Source organism: Sceloporus undulatus, chromosome 6, assembly GCF_019175285.1.
Source record: "Sceloporus undulatus isolate JIND9_A2432 ecotype Alabama chromosome 6, SceUnd_v1.1, whole genome shotgun sequence".
Classification (NCBI taxonomy): domain Eukaryota; kingdom Metazoa; phylum Chordata; class Lepidosauria; order Squamata; family Phrynosomatidae; genus Sceloporus; species Sceloporus undulatus.
The window spans coordinates 27,170,886-27,191,773 of NC_056527.1; the positions used below are offsets into that span (position 1 = coordinate 27,170,886).

At 39.4% G+C, this 20,888-nt stretch overlaps 1 protein-coding gene across 1 annotated transcript in view; it reads left to right on the forward strand.

The window, feature by feature from the left end:
- The first annotated feature begins 635 nt into the window (after positions 1–635).
- CUBN (cubilin) overlaps positions 636–20,888 on the forward strand; it is a 175,007-nt gene continuing 154,754 nt past the window's right edge. The window contains 6 exon segments of the mRNA XM_042472046.1: positions 636–810; positions 945–1,074; positions 4,905–4,997; positions 12,049–12,087; positions 13,078–13,179; positions 14,443–14,546. Of these exon segments, the coding sequence (XP_042327980.1) occupies positions 692–810; positions 945–1,074; positions 4,905–4,997; positions 12,049–12,087; positions 13,078–13,179; positions 14,443–14,546 (587 nt within the window). The 5' untranslated portion in view covers positions 636–691.

Genomic DNA, 20,888 nt, shown 5'->3' on the forward strand with positions numbered 1-20,888 from the left:
TAATATATTGGCTATCACCATCCCCCTGCTGTTGGCCATGTTAGCTGGACTGGTAAGAGTTGCAGTCCAAAAATCTGAAAGGCACTAGGTCGAGTGTTAGTGGTACAAGACACCACAACACATCAAACTGCATTTCTCAGGGGGAAGTACATTAATACATGAATACACATGTCCATGGAAGCCTCAGCATACATGACGCTGGCATGTCCCACAGTTAGGGAGGGGCTTGCCTCACCCTGAAATTTTTAAATTTTATTGTAAACTTTTAAAATTTACTATTTCTGGAAGCTGCCTTGGGTCCCAGTCTAGGAGAAAGGTGGCATATAAATGAAATAATTAATTAAATAAATAATATGAGGTGCCCCCTCTCCTGCTTGGAACAGCCAGTGGCATGTATCTACCACCAAGGAAAGATATGTTGGAAAACATACATACGGTACTCTTCACATGTCCCAGGATTTGCTCCCTCAAACATGAATGCCAATGGCCATCTCCAGCTAATAAATAATCCATGGTTCTCCAAACTATGAGTAAGTGATTGGACAGAGAGAAGAAAGCTGATTAAGCAACTCAGTGAATTTGCAAGGTCTTCTTCAAGAGCAAAGTACACGTGGCATTGGGTTAATCCTTGAAGACAACATAGATTTCACTTTAACTCATTTCCTCAGTCTAAGACACCTGGAAGTGAGCAATGGTGTATCCAGATTTTCTTCCTTGGACTCTGGTGACATTGCTGATTATTTCTGGATTAAATTATGGCTTTGATTCTACTGAAAAAAATAGATTGAAAAGGGAGATCAATCAGGAACAGTAAGTATCATCCTTAGTGAGGTACTTGCAGCTAGACTTGCTTATTTTGGGTTGATGGAAGCTAAATTAAATGGCTTCATAAAGTCTTAGGAAAACTTGTCACTATGTGTCATCTTATTCCCTTGATCTGCCAGGCCTCGCATGTCCTCTGAAACAGGCAATTTAGTCTTCTATGCTGGCTCTGCCAAAAATATTGAATTCAAAACTAGATCACAGGGCAGAATAAAAATTAATGAAGAAGACCTCACAGAAACCTTGAGTCAGGTAAAAACTTTTCATTTTGTATTTCTCCTTTCTTTCATTTTGACCTAAATCTAATTATTGAAGTATTTTTCCAAGTTTTTTCAAAGGGTTTTGTATGTACATAAGGGACTGTATTTAATGTATTGAAAGAAGATCTTAGAAACATTATTTTGGGGTTGACAAAATCAAGAATCCTTTGGGCAGTAGGGGGATTCTGGGAGGTGTAGTCCTAGAAATTAAATGTTACCATGTTCTAACTGATAGTATTTCTGGTACAGTTGTCTGTTATGAGCTAAACTTCTTCAGGCAACTTCTCCAAACACTGCTTTGCAGTGACTGCAAAAGTAATTAGGCAACAGGAAAAGTCATTTGTACGAGGACAAGTGTGAGGGCACTTATGGTCACAGCGTAGCTAATAGAAGCAATCCAGCCTATAGGTGCTTCCCTGGCTCTTTAGTTTACACCTGCCTCTTTTCATAGTATCCCTGATATCACTTTTCCCAATTAACTAACTCCACCATGAAAAACCAACTGCCATATAACCAAAAGCACTTTGAAATAATAAGGCAGTGAAGGTTCTGGGTATATCTTCCATATTTCTCCCTTGACATTTATTTGTACAAGATGGTGTTGTGTTTGTTGTTGTGTGCCTTCAGTTATTTCTGACTTATGGAAGCCCTAAGGCAAACCTATAATGCAGCTTTTTTTGGTAAGATTTGTTCAGAGGAGGTTTGAGGCTGAGAGCATATGACTTGCCCAAGGTCACTCTGTGGGTTTCATGGCTGAGCTGGGACTCAAACCCTGGTCTCCAGAATCATAGTCCACTACTCAAACCGCTATGCCACATGGGCTCTCCCCAGCAGACTTTATCGCTCTGGAAAGGTCTTCTGGATTCACAGTCTTAGCTGCTGTATTATATCAATTCACAGAGCAGCACACATGATAGGCTAGCAATGAATTAGCCAGTTTCGTATACAACCAGGGAACAAGCAATACCTGCTGCAATTCCCTTGTTTACACCACCATTAAAGATACAGGAGTCCTCTCCAGTTTCCACGCTGGTAACTGTCTATGGCTACTCTTTTTATGGCACCTGCTCTTATTGTAAAGCAGTATGATTTTTTTTTCTTAAATGAAAAGTGGCATTGCCATGCTCCTTTAAAATATTTATTTTAATTCCACCCTTCCAGATAATGAAAGACTCAGAGAGCACAATGGCCAATTTCTGGGTCCCCAATCTCATGACATCTTCATCATGGGATTATGGGAGGCTGAAGTCTTGTGAACAGGGTTACGGAATCTCAAGGCCTGACCCAGAGTCTCCACTTTTCATGAGTCATCTCCCTGTGGGTGATGATGGTGCAAGTTTTGGCCTACTCAGCTCCAAGTAAGCGGAAAGGACTGTGTGCAAATCTCCAGCTCAGTAAAGAGAACAGCAGCTTGCAACAATTTGCAAAGCTTAATTGGTTCACTGCTCCAGAGGAGGCTATGTATTTACTTAGGCTAAATCTACACAAGCTAGATAATGCTTCCTTACCTCATTCCTAGCCGTCTTGGAACACATTATGCTCCTCTCCTTCTAATACAAAAATGCTTCTTTCCTATGCCTGATGACTTTAAAGCAGTTTAAAAAAAAAACCTTCAGTTTACTCCACTCTTTTGGGGGAAGAATCAGGTTTTAAAAATTGTAGTTTGACCCCAAGATTGGGATCATGGTGAATCAAGGGTGGGCAGAAGGCAGGAGGAAAGTTAATGGAGCGCAAACTATTTTTGCACTTTGAACTTGCAATAACTGAAGTAAGCTGAGGTCAAAGGGGGAAAGTAAAGGAGCAAAGAGAAACTAGAATATTTTAAAAGCAGCAGGATGACAGAAGACTGCCCCTGACAAATTGGAATGTATGCAAACGCAAGTGGTATTTATGTCTCTTTCAGGATAGTAGGTCCATAGCTTTTTAAAGTATACCTGCCAATAAGTTAAGACTTTATCACAGTCTCCAGCTGATTCTGATCATCTAGCTGTCTAAAGTATCAAATGTTGTTTAATGCTTCATTTGATAATTGCTGTCTCTTGCATTGATTACAGGACCATAAATTTGTGAGAGTATGTAAAAAGTAAAAGATAAGTATTTTATAGCATATAATTAGGTATTATCTCATTGAACTTTAGGATATCAACAGCATTATTTTAGAACAGGTTTGTGGGAGTGTGAAAATATAAATACAGTGATGACATAAGACTATCCTGGGTCATTGGTTTTTTGTTAGTTGTTCAAGTGGCATGACTTTGCCTAAACTCACCTCTGTTGTGCAGACATTTTGTGGTTCATGATGCACGGCAAAATATTTTGTTTTTGAGAGGGAAAGTAATTCTTCTCTGAAGCTCTGCATCCATTGCAAGCGTTTGCCTTGTGGTGTTCATGCAGCTTTCACTATATGTTTGTGACTTTTAACATAACTTACTTTCCTAGGTAATTTCAAGTTACTTCTAGCTCCAATGACAGTCCTTTGAAAGGTGCATTGTCCTGCTATACAAAGTTAATTCTGAACCATTAATATACCCTTGCTTGACAACCAGCAAGGCCTCGCTCAATAAGAGATCCTCAGCTTTCTTGCTATGGTTTGTGCCTATGGTTTGTGTCATGAAACTTGCAGTAATCTGGTAAGCAGCTGAAGAATCAGCAGGGCTTAGAATCAGTACTGTTTTTGAACATCAGCTCCCAGGATCCCCCAACTAACATGGCTTCTGGAATATCCAAGACATGTAGCCTCTCCCACCAGACAAATGACTTGGAGTCACTGTTGGCCAAATATTAACAGCTGCCCAATGGTACAAAAAGGGCTGATTTGTATTACTGACTTTGTTAGATACTTGGGAAAGGGGGCACTTAGCTTAGCAGTGTGAGGTTGAGAAAAGATATGAAGGCTGGAAACAAATGGGGGGTGAACTTTTTTCTGTTACAGTGCACCCTTGATATCCACTGGTATTTGGTGCCAGGACATCCCCACAGATACCAAAATGTCCCATTATGTACAATGAAGTAGTAAAATGGTGTCCCTTATGTAAAATAGCAAAATCAAGTTTTTTTTATTTTTTAAAAAAAATATATTTTCAAGTCATGGATAATTGACTCTGTGGATGCAAAATCTGTGGATATGGAGGGCTGTGGGTACAATTTCCAGTTAGGGATTTATGCTCTACAAAACTCACAATTTTTGTTTTGGTGCAGAAAATTCTATTTTTGGTGCAAAAAACCCCCACACAAGCAAATAAATCCCTACCCCTGAACTAAGAATAGTCTTTGAAAACTGTACAGGGTTTCTCACAGCAGGAAGAAAATTGCTAAAATTACTCACTGCTTTCTTCAAGAATGAAAATAGCAAAGAACTACATCCCTATATGGTACCATAATTCCCTCAACTTACTTTTTTTCCTGCAAGCATCTTGTGCAGTTTAAATCTGAAGTTAAAGTGAATAACGAAGACGGCAGTGTGACTCTCCTTGTCCTTTCTTTTAACCCATGCATTGCCAGGGACAGGACATCATGCTTCTGGTACTGGGTATGACTTATAGAAACTTGATCTGAAAAAGTGCATGCAGTTGCAACATTCCTGATAATATAGAAAGTCCCTTACAACTGAATTAGTTAGAATTTGAAAGAGTAACCTTTTAGGACTGTAACTCCAGGAATCCCACAGTGACCATGCTGACTGGGGGATTCTGTGAGTTGCAGTCCAAAAATTTAACTGGTTTGCATGCAGTAGTGTCATCTATCACCTTAAGCATCTGTGAATACTGTGTTTATTCCTATACTCTTAAGCACACTAGAATTCTTTTTCCTTTTAAAATTTAGATCCAAAAGAATAAAGATGAAATTCTTGAACTCAAAAGAATTGCTAGCATCCCTCAAAATATTTCCAGCCAGATCACCCAGCTTCATTCCAAGGTGAGTCTTAATTCCTATAATGTTGCCAACAAATGCATGTTCAGTTCCCTATCATCATTTGGAATAAATTTCTTTTCTCTGACATGCTGAAGAATCCTGCCATTGACCTCTGGTAAAGTCTCCTATAATGTAAACCATATGGACAGAGGCAAATTAATTTCACTGGGTACTGGGTCAAATCCCCTTTCTGTACATTTTTTCTCCATTTTGGGGTCTTATATTATCCTGGTGCTGTAATCTCTCATCAGAACTTGGTTTTGCATGTTTTCTTTTAATAAGAATAAAAATCCTCAAGTACTTGTCATAAAACCTTTCAGAGCTGGTTGAATACAAAAATTCAAATTCCAGGTTCCAGAAGCATTATTAATCACAGATTTCAGTGTTGTACATTTGCCCCCTGGCAAGACATAGATTCTAGATATATGGCAGTCAAAGATGTAAATCCAATTTAAAACCTTGGGTCATATTTTATTCACTTTCTTCATAATTCTTCCTAAAGACCATTTAAAGACTCCTTAAAGACCTACTGATACTAAGGGAAGAAAGTTATTAAATATACTGTTACTTTCTCCTGAGGTTTACAGTGGTTTAGCTTGGGCTGTACTGTGCCTGTTTTCATCAACAAGCCTAATCCTCCTGGGCAGTGACAGGGTAAAGATTGTGTCAGACAGTACTATTAGGGTGCAGGGGGGCAGTAGAGAAAGGGAGATATTGGTGTCTTGGTAAAGCTTTTAAAAGCTACATTTTGATTGCAACTCTCAGAATCCCCCAGCCAACTTGGCCAGGGTACAACCAGGGTACAACAAAATTGAAAGCCAGGATCGGTGCAGCCAAGCAAAATCTGAGTGTGGTCAAGATTTATTAAAGTTATTAATGAAGAAGAAGACAGAAGGTAGGAGAGGCTGCAGCAGTGTGCTTTTGCCTGAGCCTACAGGAAAGGGAAAATTCTGCCCCTCCCCTTCTCAGTTTGCAATAATTTAAGTAAGCTGAGGACAAAAGGGGAAAGTGGAAGGAGGAGAGAGAACTTGGACATTTTAAAAGCAACTGAGGGGAAAGGGACAATAGAGGATTGATCAGAATTGTCCCTGACAATGCAACTTTTCCAAGTTTTTAATAGCACAGAAGTAGAGGCAGGGCCAGCCTTTAGGGAAGAAGACAAGGGTTTTATTAAATCTCAGGGCCTAGACTCTCTTCTCCCTTCCTCTGGGCAAGAGGAAGAAATCTCAAGAGCACTGCCTTGAAACGTGTGTATCTGTATGTGTGTTTGCATTTGTTACACTGGATTTCCTCCCCTTTTAAATGCCGCTCTGTTCAGCTGTAGTTGACTGTTAAGATGCCATGTTTAATGATATCACCAGGGGTTTGTTGTTGTTGTTGTTGTTGTTGGCCTTCAAGTCATTTCTGACTTTTGGTGATGCTAAGGCAACCCTATCACACATGTATGCACACGCATACAAACAAAAGAAAGGCACAATGGGTACAGCATAGGCAGAAAGGGGAGATTAAGGATGAAAGTGGAAGAAAGCAACAGTCAAGTCACACTAATGAAAGGATATGCAGTAGGGAGTGCTCCCAAACTGGTATATATGCACTTCCCTTCATTAATGCAACTGTGGAGAGAACAGGGGTCCTGTGATAAAGTCCTAAATCACCAGCTGATTTGGCTTCCATACATGGCATGGAAGGGGATATACTGTCTTTGCCATGTCTTGGACCTGCCCTAATCTAATTAATTGATATGTCTGCCTTTCTATATTTCAATTATTTTTATTGATATTTTTACAGGTTTTCGTTGTTGTTAGCTGCCTTCGAGTCAATCTTGACTCATGGCAACCCTGTGAATGAGGCATCTCCAAGCCCCCCTATCATCCACCTCCTTGCCCATGGAAAGGGATAAGCTGTCTTTGCCAGAAGTGACATCTCCATTCTTCCCTGTCCCTGACCTCTCTGCTCAGGTCCTATAGGCTCAGGCCTGTGGTCTTCCTGACTGAGCGTCCATTTAGCCTGTTGTCTTCCTCTCTTTCTACTGCCCCTTACCCTCCCCAGCATCATGATATTTTCTAGTGAGTCATGCCTTCTCATGATGTGGCTAAAGTATGGCAGCCTCAACTTAGGCGCGTTACAGACCGCCTAAAAGCAGCGGTCTGCTGCCACCGCCATTTGCAGCGCAGAGGAGCCTCAGCGACCAAACCACAAGTCTCCTTTGTGCCGTAAAAAAAAAGCATCAAAATGGCACTTCTTTTTGCGCCCCGGATGTGACGCCGTGAGGCGCTAATTGAACACTCACGGCGTCACATCCGGGGCGCGACGTGCAGACCCTACATGTCTGCTATGTCAAGATGGCGGCACCCGTGTGGAACGGGCACTGCCATTTTGTACGTATCCAGTACGTACTAGGGTTAAGGGTGTCAGGAAGTGACGCCCCTTCCTAACCCTAGTACGTACTGGATACGTACTTTATGCCCGTCCGGAATGGGCCTCTGTCTTCTTGGGCTCCAGGGAGAGTTCAAGTTTGATTTGACCTAGAACCCAATGGTTTGTCTTTTTGACAGTCCATGGTATCCTCAGCACTCTTCTCCAGCACCACATCTCAAATGAACTAATTTCTTCCTATCTGATGTCTTCACTGTCCAGCTCTCACATCATACATGGTGATGGGGAATATAATGGCTTGGACAATTCTAACTTTATTGTTCAGCTGTATATATTTACACTTTAGGATTTTGTCTAGTTCTTTCATAGCTGTCCTTCCAATTCCTAATCTTCTGATTTCTTGACTGCACTCTCCATTCTGATCAATGTTTGATCCAAGGTATGGGAAATCTTTATTTTGATTTCCTCCTTATCTAGGTTGAATTTATGTAGATTCTCCGTGGTCATTAGTTTTGTTTTCTTTATGTTCAACAGCAAACCTGCCTTTACACTTTCTTCCTTGACCTTCCTTAACAATTGCTCTAAATCTATGAAGCTTTCTGTTAGTAGTATGGTGACATCTGCATATCTTAGATTGTTGATGTTTCTTCCTCCTATCATCACTCCTCCCTCTTCCATGTCTAAACCTATATTTTTATAGGTATCCATGTATATTTCCCACTTTAAGCATGTTTAATTATTTAGCCAACATTAGCCTTTATGATTGGCTTGAGCTGAATTGATTTTTGAAAAACAATACAGATTTTTCTTGTTTACAAAAATATAGAAATGGAAACATGTAGCTTTAATGCTTAACCTATAATCCTGTCATTTTTGCAGGCTTTGCTTTGAGTTTGGAAGTGCTTGCAAACATTATTCTGTGCTTGATATGGAAAATTATATCACCATGGCTAAAAATGTACAACGTAAAATATTAAATTAAGACATTGGCTCTCTCCGGCTTTGTTCCTATCAGCATTTCTTTCCTTCTGTTTTTCTATCAATAGTCTATTTATTCTTAACATAAGTGGTCATGCTCTATGCCCTGAGAGAATATTTCATAGACTAAAAGTTTATTCAGAAGGTAAAAATGGAAAAGTTTGTCAGTATGACCACATAAAGTGTGACCGTGTCATATGCGGGTGCGCTTTACGCGGCTTTCAGCATATGCTGAAAAATGCGCTGAGAGAAGGGGTGGTGCGTCCCATAAGGGATAATGAGGTGCGTGCCCATAGCATGTGCGCCACAGCGTGCACGAGCCCCATTAATTAAAATGGGGCTTGAGCATAGGCGGAATTCCCTTTATAGGGGGGAGTCCGGAAAGGATCCCTCACGTAAAGGAAAGGGCAGACTGTATTTGTTTATCATTGTGTGCCTTGGAGTCCTTTCCAACTTGTGGTGACTCTAAGGTGAACTATCATGCAATTTTTTTGGCAAGTTTTTCAGAGGAGGTTTGCTTTTGCCTTTTTCTGAGGTGGAGAAAGTGTGACTTGACCAAGGTCACATAGTGGATTTCCATGGCCAAGCAGGAACTCGAAGACTGGTTTCCAGAGTCATAGGATATATCTACACAGTAAAAATAATGCATGTTGACACTGCTTTAACTGCTGTAGCTCCATTTCACAGAATCTTGAGATTTCTAGTTTTGTGAGGCATCAGCACTCTTTGACAGAGAAGGTTAAAGACCTTGAAAAACTACAAATCCTGGGATTCCATAGGATGAAGCTACAGCACTTAAAGCAGTGGCAAACTGCATTATTTTTATAGTGTAGATGCATCCATAGTCCAATGCTCAAACCACTACACCATGGTGGCTCTCATATGACCACATATGTTGTATGACTATGTGAAATCTACACAACTAAATCGAGCCAAGACAAACTCAAGTTTACTTCACTACCCACTCATCAAGGGCACATGCTGTAAATTAAAACCACGGGACTAGTGTTGAGAATTTCCATATGAAACCATTAAAAAAACAATAACACCCAGATACTGGTAAAATGAATATCATGTTCCTCTGTGCTTTGTCCACGTGGAAATGAGGATGAAAGTACTCAAAGCATTTTGTGTGAGTCAACTTTTAAGACAAATCCCTCTATTCTTTTCCCTCCCTTCCTTCACAATGTTTAATCTCTGATTGGTTGCTCTAGGCTCAGAAAGGCTTGGACATAATGGAAAGATTGTATATCAACAAACTACGGTAGTTAATCTGGAATGCCTTGCATTTAAACCACTCCTGCTGAAGTCAAGGCTGGTCTTACAAAGTTGCCCCTCTGGCAATTAAGTACTTAAGAGGAGAGATATTAATCACAGCACTTACTTAAACCACAAGTCAAGGGTTCTATTTGGATTTCAGGGATACAGCATCTGGGAATGAATTGTACGAATATATAATCATTAGGCTGTGTATACGAATTTGACTCCAGGTAACAAGATTTATTTGAGTGTTGGACTACAGCTCTAGAGACCAGGGTTTGATTCTCTCCTCAGTCATGAAACCCACTGGTGACCTTGGGCAGGTCACATGCTCTCAGCCTCAGAGGAAGATTAAATCTTTCCAAGAAAACCCCATGATAGTTCCCCTTTGGGGTTGCCATAAACCGGAAACAACTTGAATGCACACAACAACAACAACAAAACTTATTTGGATTTTGTATACACTCCAACATTTCATAGATGAAAACTGGAACATATGTCGCCAAGCAACATCAGGATATGGTGAAGGTGGCAAACATTACTAATGACAAAGAAGGCACAATCTAGGAGAGGCCTCAGCAGTTTGCTTTTGCCAGAGTCTACTGGCAAGAGCAAGATTCCATCCCCTTCTCACCTCTCTCTCTCTTACAGAGTTGAGAGCAAACTAGTTTTGCACTTTGAACTCAGTTTGCAATGAGTTAAATAAGCTGAGGACACAAGGGGAAAGTGGAAGGAAGAGCGAGAAGATGGGACATTTTAAATGCAGTTTCAAAAGCCGGAATTGACAGAGGTTTAATTGCAACTGTCCTTGCCAAATCAGGACAAATGGAGTGTATAGTTTTTGCTCATGTTGACTGCCCTTATTGCAGTTTTTCTGATGCCATGCTTAACTTCACTCAGCCATTTTAAGATGGTTATGTTTTTAGGGATAAAGGATTTTAATTGTTTTATTGTTAGGGCCGGCCTCATTTTTCTGCAGAGGGCAGCTGCCTTATCAATAGATTTGGGGTGTAAAAAAAAGGCAGTAAAACATATTTCTTAACTATAGAGTTTTTTATGCTAGACATACAGAGACATGCTTAATGGGATTTTCTGCCTCATGAATCAAACTAGTATTTCCTTACTTCCCAATCCTTGTGAGAGAGCGTGCATTTCCATCAAATAAAGCATGCACATATTTTAAAATGAAAAATATGGTTAATATATGTGTGATTGAAAAAAATGTGCAGAAACACACTTTAGTCAATGCATAAAAATTGTTTACATTAAGTAAATTGCACACACACAAATATGAGATTGAAAGATTTTCCCATCTTTTGAAACCATAAAATCAAGCTCTTACTCAGAACCATTTCTACCCTTAGGCAAAACACATGTTTTTAGCAGACGGAAAATATAGAACAAGTGTAGTGATTCATAAAGGATCCAACTGTAAGAGTTGTTAGTGCACTGTTCTTTTGGTATGCTAAGCAATATGAGAATCATGTAGTCCTCCACATTTTGGTGGGCTTCAAATCTCTGGATCTCTTACCATTGGCTACTGGGAGTTGCACTCCAACAACATTTGCAAAGCCATACAATTGCCAGCCCTGTGGTGATAGCTCAGAATTGATGCTGATGTATCTTTAGGAGAACTCACTGTTAATAGACTGTCTTCTGGAGATATTATGAGTGTTTTAAAGGTAGTTAACCATCATAGTTCTGAAAAAGTGAACACTGTCTAATCCAGAGAAGAAGAAGAAGAAAAAAGTCACATAAAAAAAACCCTTGGGAAGTGAAAGAAACAGAGGGATATCTATCAGTTCATTGGTTGAATCTTAAGAGTCAAGAATGGAAGAGAAAATAGTTTGCATTTGAATGCAAAATTACAAACTTTTGTCCTTTGAACTAGTACATTCAGTTATGCTTTGAAAGTTATGCTTGTAATAATGTACATCCTAGGATGTGTATCCTAGGTATGTACACAAATGCATGTATTTGGACAAAATTGGAGAGGAAAGTGTATGGGTTTTCAGGTGAACTTAACAAACACAATGGTGAAGATGACCAAAGCTTAGGATCTGAAAAATGAATGAATGAGACAAATTGGAATAGGTATTTATGTTTTAGTCTGGGATCCAACATGGGATGAGGTGAGTGGACAGATCTCTTCCTTTGTAGGGGTATCTGTTTTGCCACCCATGCCTTACTTGTGTATATGTAAATGAAGCAAATATTACAGAAACCCCATCCATCTCTGTGTCCTCTCATTCAAAGGAATTCAGTTCCAGGCACTTTTGCCCTATAATCTAGGTACGTTACCATTTATAGCACTGGGGAGGATACAACATTATTTACCCTGTTATATGCTTGGGAATTTATTCTTTCTTCCTAATCTGTCCAATATGTCTAAATATGATATATAATTCCTAAATATATGTTTTTACATTTGTGTTTGCAGATTGCAAATATTGAAGGCAGAATTCAAAACCTTGAGCAGGTGAGTAATTTAAGGGAATGAGCAAAACAATATGCAGTAAAAATTACATATATTAATAGTGTTTTGACACCTTAAAGGCACCTGATCCTATCTGATCTTGGAAGCTAAGCAGGGTTAATACTGTACTTGGATGGAAGATTACCAATGAAAATCAGGTATTGCAGGCTATATTTTAGAGCAGGGGTAGGCAACCTGCGGCCTGCGGGCCGGATGTGGCTCGGCAAGGCCTTGGGACCGGCCAAAGCCCGGTCCTGCCGCCGATTGCCGCCGGGGCCTTTGGGGGGGCAATTGTCTATAGAAGCCTCAGAAACATGCATTTATACTAACATTTTTTTAAAAATCAGCAAAATTTTTTGCATGCCCTCCATTTTTTTAAAAAAAGTATCTTCCATTTGAAAATTTTGTCCTACATTTGTCCTGGTTTATTTATATATTTAATTTTTTTTAAAAAATTATTTAATTATTTATTTTTTGGCTTCGGCCCCCCAGTTGTCTGAGGGACAGCAACCCGGCCCCCGGCTCAAAAAGGTTGCCTACCCCTGTTTTAGAGGAAGGAACTGGCAAAACCAAAAAAAAAAAAACCTTTTTTTTAAGGCAAGCAATATTCCTTGCCTTAAAAAAAAAACCTATGAAATCCATGGGATAGACATAAGTCAACAGGTGACTTGAGGGTATATATACACACACAGTGACACAGAAAGCATTAAGTCCTGGGCAATACATGAATAGTTGTTGATGGTGATTGATTGGAAACAGAGAGGATAGAATGCAATGTTTGCTCTTTGGGGGAAATACAGTGTCTACATTGAAGGTAGAGCAATTGGACAATTTTCCATGACTGGGTCCTAAATTTATTTTTTGAGTTGCTGATATCTAACATCCAAATATATCCAAGTCTTTTATATATTTTGGATATTATTTAAGAAATATGCCAAAAAGATCATGAAATTCTATCAGAATGGGCTTATTTGTGCCTTTGTTTTCATCCAGGCCTTCTTGAACAAAGCCTGTAACAGCAACCCCTGCCAGAATTCTGGAACCTGCATAAATTTGCTGGATGCTTTCTTCTGCCTCTGTCCTGACAATTGGCAGGTAAGCATCATTCAGTGTATGCCACAGATAAAGGATAATGATCACTTGGCAAGTTGAGTTCTATCAGTGGTAGTATTACATATCTTACAGAAGAGAATGGGGGGACGGGATAACAGTAATGGTTGTCCCCAATCCCTATTTTGTATATTTCAGGCAATGGTGGCATTTGCTCTAAGCAGCCTCTAAGCAAACTTTGGGCTCTTTTAGACTCATCTAAAGATTTCTCATGATATAGTTCCTTGGGTTTGTGGAATTTATTGGTTGTTGTTTTCACCTCTTTGTCCATTCATTCCATTCTTTTGAGAGGCTTTTTAGCAACTGGGACTGTCTCAAAAGTTTTTTAAACAAACTAACTTTACTGCACTCGTCTTATGATTTGAAGGACAAATTTTCTCCTTTCTGATTTTTAAAAGTCTTTTTTAAAGTTATAGCGCTATAATACAAACGTACCATTTCACTGATGTGCTATAACCCACTGGTTATAACCCAGGGGGACATAAGAGTTGCTCAATGATTAATGTTGTGTTGGTTATTATATATGTTAGCCCAAATAACCATAGCTTTCAAAGGATTGGAAGACTCCAACTGAAGACTTTTTGAAAGATTTGAAACTGTTTATGGGTGTTTTTTTTTTTGTTTTTTGAGAAATACAAAATCTAATAGATGACCAAGGAGCCAAAGAATTTTAATTGCTGAAATTCTCTGTGCTATGTAGCCACCAAGTGAGAAATCTGAAAAGGTAGATAGAAATTGCTCTGTTTTAAAAAATGGGTTGCTATTGCTTCATCAGCTGGCCTTGCAATTTAATCCATTTAATTCATTCAGAGAAAGCTAAACAAAAGAAGACAGTAAGTATGGAAACTGACCTGTACTTTTCTTATTAGTAGCATGTGTGGCATTTAAATTTAATCACCACATATATTAATTCCACTATAACTCCTTTAAAAGAGCATGTGCTTTCTTGCATATTTCTGGTATCAGCAGCCTGAGGGCTGACCATGCAAAATTTCATTCCCTAAGGAGTTTTGCACTTCCCCTTTAACAGTCCTATGTTTTAAATTAAGTGAAAACATGCTGTACTTCCATTGTAAGGAAGACAGAGCTGAACAATTGAGTTTTGTGTTAGTGTTTACTAAAGGAAGCCCTGCCAAAAGCAAGCCAGATGCTGTATACCTTTTGAAATTCTATATCATTGCACTGGCTCTGCAGATCCCATTGTGCTGCTCATTTTACTTGGGAAATAACCTGTGTTTCTCTTCTCAGGGTCCATTCTGTTCTGTTGATGTTAATGAATGCCAGATTTATGCCGGGACACCTCTTGCTTGCCAGAATGGAGCTACATGTATAAATACTCCGGGTAGTTACAGGTAACTCCTGAGTCCTGATGCATGTGGACCTTGTTGGCTAGCCATTAAAAAAAGAGAGAGGTTCAAGCAGAAGCCTATACACAAACCCATTAAATCTGATTCATGGTGGGCACAATGATATAACTTCTTTGGGCAGTTGCGAGAACCACAAAAGTCTGTCAAGCTCCATTGTACCCACAGGTATAGTGGGGTGTGGAGGCAAAATGAGGGCATGCCCCCAAATAAGAATCTTGCACCCTGAATGAAATTTCCCTATGGTACCTAGATTTCTAGCACTGCATAGAGTGAGACATTGAAAATCATTCACACTTGGACCTTTTATATTTGCTGTGTTTGCATTCACTTGGTAAACTTTGCCTGTGTCTTTTCTCGGGGTGTGTAAACTGTATTTGTAAATGCTTTACTAAAGTTTTAAGTTACTGCAATCCTAGAAATTTGGAGTGTTAAAGGCAATTTAACTTTGAGGAGATGAATTATTATTTGAGGGGCATTTTGCTAACTCCCCCATACTCGTACCCAGGTCTCTTTGTGTACCCTTCCCCGTCTTAAAAAAATATTTCTGGCCTGGGACGCCAAGTATCTCATCTGGCTGGGTCACCATCCTTTTAGTTTCCCACAGGGGAAATGGAAAGGATGGCACGATCTTGCCATCAAGTGTTGCCACCATAGCTAAGCCTTCTTGGACCTCCTGACAGTGAAGAAAACCCACCAGAATGTACTTCACTCAGGATTACTTCAAATTTGACCAGATTTAGTCAATCTTTTCCCCACTTTTGAGGGAGTTGTCATGGGAAGAACATTTCACGAATGTTCCTGTATGTCAGGGATGGGCAACTTTACTGGGAGCAGGGACCTGTTTTCTGCCCTGGAATTGTTTCAGGGCCTCACAGACTGTCAACAATAACAAAAAACCAAAGGAGCCAGAAGTTCACTTCTGTTTTTGAGAAACTGGTACTCTAAAATATTCGAGTGTGTGTGTGTGTGTGTGTGTGTGTGTGTGTGGTGTTTGATTTTTTTCTGCAACCTGTTTAAAGTGGAGGTTGCACCTCCACAAGCCTTGCAAGGGAGTGAATTTACCCCCCCCCCCCCAAAAAAAAACCTGGAAAACCTGGGGCACAGATAGGGGACTTGCAAAAACAACTTCAAATGTCTAGAAGCAGCCCAAGGACCACCATTTGCCCGACCCCTGATATTGATACACAGACACACACACAAAACCTTCCATGTGGAGGCTCTCTTTGATGTGTTGTATAATATGTGTGGATGCGTATGCTAAGTGCAACAAGGGGAGCTAGCTAATTAAATTAAGTTTTCAATTACGTTGGAAATTTTCCAGCTTAAAGGGACAACTTAATTAAATTTATTTTTTAAACTAAAGGGATTACTTTTGACTGAAATTTAAATAAATAACATTATGTATGAGAAACAGTGCTAAAGTGATACATCTTACATTTTCTATTTGAAGCTCTTTGTCCTGTTACTTTTTCTGGAATTCATATGGGAATCAAAGAGCTAAAGAAAGGGTGAGAGCAAGATGAGATTATAAGTGAGGAAGGGAAAACAAGAGGATTTTGGGTGGCATGGATGAGAAACTCGTTTTCTAAAACTTCATATAGCTTTTTTTCTTCTCTTATACACTCAAGGAAAGGAGCATGAGAGAGTAAAATCATGTTCATTTTGCTGAAGCTGTCAGTATAGCAATTTAACTTAAATTTACACTTGGCAATTTAACATAAACTTAACAGTTAATTTATCCCTTTCCAGTGTAAATGCAATATATATATATATATATATATATATATATATATATATATATATATAAACATATTAATGTTTAACTATTGCATTTACTGTTTCTTACTAATTTTCCTAATTCCAGCCAGGTCATTCAATAAACGAAGAGGTAATTAACTCTGTAAATTGAGAGCAAAGGAGAAAAATATACATAAAATTTGGAGACAATTTATGTCTCAGTGAAAGTGTATGAATAGTTACTGTAACTCAAAGATAAATATATTCAAAGATAAATGTAACACATCTGAGATGTTGAGGTGTCCAGTGTACCTGAATTTCTGGTGTAAACTGTTGGTGGGCTAGTTCAAGGCCTCAGTTTACCTTCTTTTGATCTTTAAATTAAATCAGAATTAGACAGTCTCTAAAACAGGATTTTTCAAGTAGATGAAGTGTCTGTAAAAAAGTAGGACACATGGCTACCCTATCTGTAAATGTACATATGAAGTTCTCATCCAGTTATGTTTCACTGCAAAATGTTTTAACTGCTTCATTTTTAGATAAACTTCTTGGCTCAGAGTGAGTCTGCAGGAGATCTTGTTTAAAAGTCCTTGTTTTATTAAAAATGGCTAGCTGGTAAAAGCCTGATTTCCTGGCAAAGCTTTCCTAGTGAGATAGGACCACATTCCAGAGTTCTCCACAGAGCATTTTGTTTTTGGCCTCAGAATCATCATCATCATTATGACAACAACAAAAAAATAAGCCTTTCTCTCTGCAAATGTTTATTTGGCATTCCTCCTGTTTTGGAACACTTCTTCCATGTCTGTAAGCTTTTCAACAGATTAATTCTAGGCAATTCTATTACTTCTCTGCTACCAGAATATGTCCCAGATGCATCTTTCCCTCTTAGTAACAGTAAGTAGTGCCTCTTGGTACTTTTCTGAGAGTTTTAAAAAAGAGCTGATAAGACAATTAGACTTGTAGAAAGACAGAAGCTGCCATTCTGTTAGTGAGTTACACACCATGTCTACCTTGTACCTGTGTAACTCAATATTTGGGTTGATGTCCAAGTTGGAATCCTCTACTGATTATGCAACAACGAGCTCCTTCCCAAAGGCCACCTTGTGGCTGCTACAGCTCCATCAACACAGTCTTTTTTTGGCTGGTGGAGAGTCAGTGCGTGTTCAGAGGATGGTGACTGAGGGCCCGAGCAGATGGGCCAGGAACTCATGGGTCAAGCCCATGCTTTTCTATCCTGGGTGTTCAGACATCTATCCCTGTGCTGACCTAGGACCTGCAACCAGTGCACGCTCCTTATGTTTCAGCACCATGAAATGGAGCACCTGGCAAATTAGGTGCAGCCAGGCACCTCATTTCTATGTCAGACATAATAATGTCTGGACAGATGTGATCAGACCTGATCCTGCCCTGGGGGCTTTGGCCTGCCTAGTTTGATCTAGATGGTGTGGGGCTAGGAAGAACCTGGGCCTTCTGACTCCTTGCAGACCACCCCCAATATGGTAAATGGTCAGGAAACCAAGTCCTATGGGAATGGCTTAGGAAGCTGGATATGTTTATCTTGGAGAAGAGAAGATTGAAATGTGATATGATATTCATATTGAAATACATTGAAAGGATGCCATGATGTAGCAGATGTAGTGTGTTTGTTTTCTGCTGCTCTAGAGACTAGAGTGCAAAGCAGTGGATTCAGGTGGCAAAAAGAAAAGAAAAGAGAGATTCTACCTAATCATTAGGAAGAACCTCTTGACTATAAGAGCTGTTCAACAGTTTGTCTTGGGAAGTGCTGCACTCTCCTTCTTTGGAGGCCTTTAAACAAAGATTGGAGGGTGATTGTTTGGGAATGCTTTAGCTGTTTATTTTGTGCATGGCAGGAGGTTGGACTAGGCAGCCCTTGGGGTCTCTTCCAACACCATGGTTCTATCAGTGTATGGTCCTATGACAGATATATGGAAGCGTCCTGTGACAGAAACATGGAAGCTTCCATGTCCAGAAGCATTATAATCTTGGTTATCAGATACTGGGAACAAAAGAATAGAGTCATCCACACTTTTGTGCTTTGTTTGTATGGGGCATTTCTAGGGATATTTTGTTGTTTGAAACTCTCCAATCTTTGTACAGTAAACAACTGGATTAATAGTCCAATCAGCACTGCTGAAGGGATAATAATCTCTTTCATACTTGAATCTAGTGACTTACACAGCTGTGTTTCTTAAACACCTTGCTGCTCTTCCTTGCTTTTGTCATCTGTTGCCTGACTTTGTCTATTGCTAGACACTGAACTGGGTGGTGTTTGAACTCTGGACTAGCTAGTTTACCCCAGTACAAGGCAGCTTCATTTTATATAATACATGAAACATAATGTATGATAATAAATGAAATAAAATGAATACAGAAATGGAAGGTTCAGTCTGTTTCTGACCTATGTGTGTTCACTCACAGGTCTGCAATCTCATTTTGCATCAATTTGTAATTTTTAAAAACCATAACATTTTCATTTTACCATATTTTGCCAAATATTCTGTTATATACATTTTTTTTTACCAAAATGTGCATTTTTACATTCACCATAATGCTTAATTTTTTATCTGAGATGTACTTCTGGGCTGGTCTGCTAAAAACTGCAGAATGAAAGAAATCTTCAAGCATTTCAGCCAGTGCAAGCTACTGTAGGGACTGTTTGTGCTATTAAATAATACAACACTGTGTTCAAGAAAAATGTTTTCTCTGCTTTCTGAATGGAATAATTTTAAAAGTGTTCTGTTTTATCTCAAAATGTTTTGTTTAAATAAGGAAGCTTGCCGTGTGTGTGTGTGTGTGTGAGAGAGAGAGAGAGAGAGAGAGAGAGAGCAAATCATTCATTTATTTCCCAGATGAACTGGTCTTGCTGAATGTCCTGGTTTTGAAAGCTTTGATCTGGACAGCTTGAAAGCAGCAAGAAATAAATAACTGTGTTAAACCAGACAAAATACAATAGCATATTATGCCTCTTCAGGGAGTTCTCTCAGGGCAGGAAGGACCCAGTGTTCTGAAAACTGCTTGACTAGTCATCTGGACTTTCTGGTCACTTTTTGAAGTGCAAACCAAGTATCCTTTTTAGTTTGAACTAAGTAATTTTGCTTTGTTTAATATGTTCAAGACTAGATGGTGGGAGGCTAGGGAAAACCATATGCTTACAGAGAGTGATTCAAAATACGTTTACCAGGAAATAAGTCCCTCTGAAACAGCAATCTGTTTAAAAGCAAGCCATTCTTTTATTACAGTGGGGGGCAATCAAGCATTAAAGCTTTGAAATCTGAGTTAATCAGTACCATTGCACTGGAGGCAGTGCTCAGTAACCTAAGTTAGCTGGCATTTAATGTATCAAGTCATCCAGCTAATGGAACATGGAGCACTCAGAAAAATTAATAATCCAGTTTTCAGGCTATTGCTGAAACAGCTTTGCAGATAATAATTCCAAGTGCACACATACTATTCTGTGACATGGGGTTTTTCCTCCATTTAATGCATGCCTTCCTTTTTATGCATACCTATATGCAGGTCTCAATTTTTTGTTTTTATATAATTCCTTTATAGTATATACACACAGTGAGAGCCAGCGTACTGTAGATGTTTGAGTGTTGCACTAGGATTTTGGAGACCAGAGTTCGAATTCCAGCTCAGCCATGAGAACCCACTGGATGACTGTGGGCAAGTCACATGCTCTCAGACTTAGAGGAAGGCAATGGCAAACCTCCCTTGAAGAATCTTGCCAAGAAAACTCCATGCGACCTTAGGGTCGGCATAAACCAAAAATGACTTGAAGGCACACAACAACAACAACAAATATATCTGTCTCTCTCTCTCTCTCTCTCTCTCTCTCTGTGTGTGTGTGTGTGTGTGTGTGTGTATATATATATATATATATAATAGTTTACACACCTTTGTTCAGAAGCCAAACTTAATTCAGGTGGGATTATTATCAAGTAAATGAATATAGGATTTCAGCCACAGTTCATTTCTTAACTACCTTCCTGGATTCTAAAATCCTCAAGGTGGCTTACAGTGAAAAAAACACAGTTCAAACAATTCAAACTGCGACCCTACCTAGACTGAAGGGACCTTGAAACGGTGGTACAGTGGAAAACATTCGTAACCCGGAACAATGATTTCCAATGGGATTTTTTCGTATCCCGAAAATTTCGTAACCTGGGTATTTCGTATCCCGAGGTACCACTGTACATGCTCTGGTAACCTCTCGTCTAGATTTCTATAATGCGCTTTACATGGGGCTACCCTTGTACCAAGTTCGGAAGCTTCAGTTAGTGCAAAATATGGCAGCCAGATTGGTCACCGGTTCATCAAGGTTCGACCATATTACACCTATCTTAAAAGAACTTCACTGGCTCCCTATATGCTTCGGGTCACAGTACAAGGTGTTGGTTATTACCTATAAAGCCCTACATGGCTTGGGCCCGAGTTACTTACGAGACCGCATCTCCCTATATAATCCGCCCCGCACTCTCAGAACATCGGGTAAGAACTTATTGGAGATAGCAACCTCTAAGTACGTTGCTACTTCGCAAAGAGCATTCTCAACAACGGCTCCGAGAC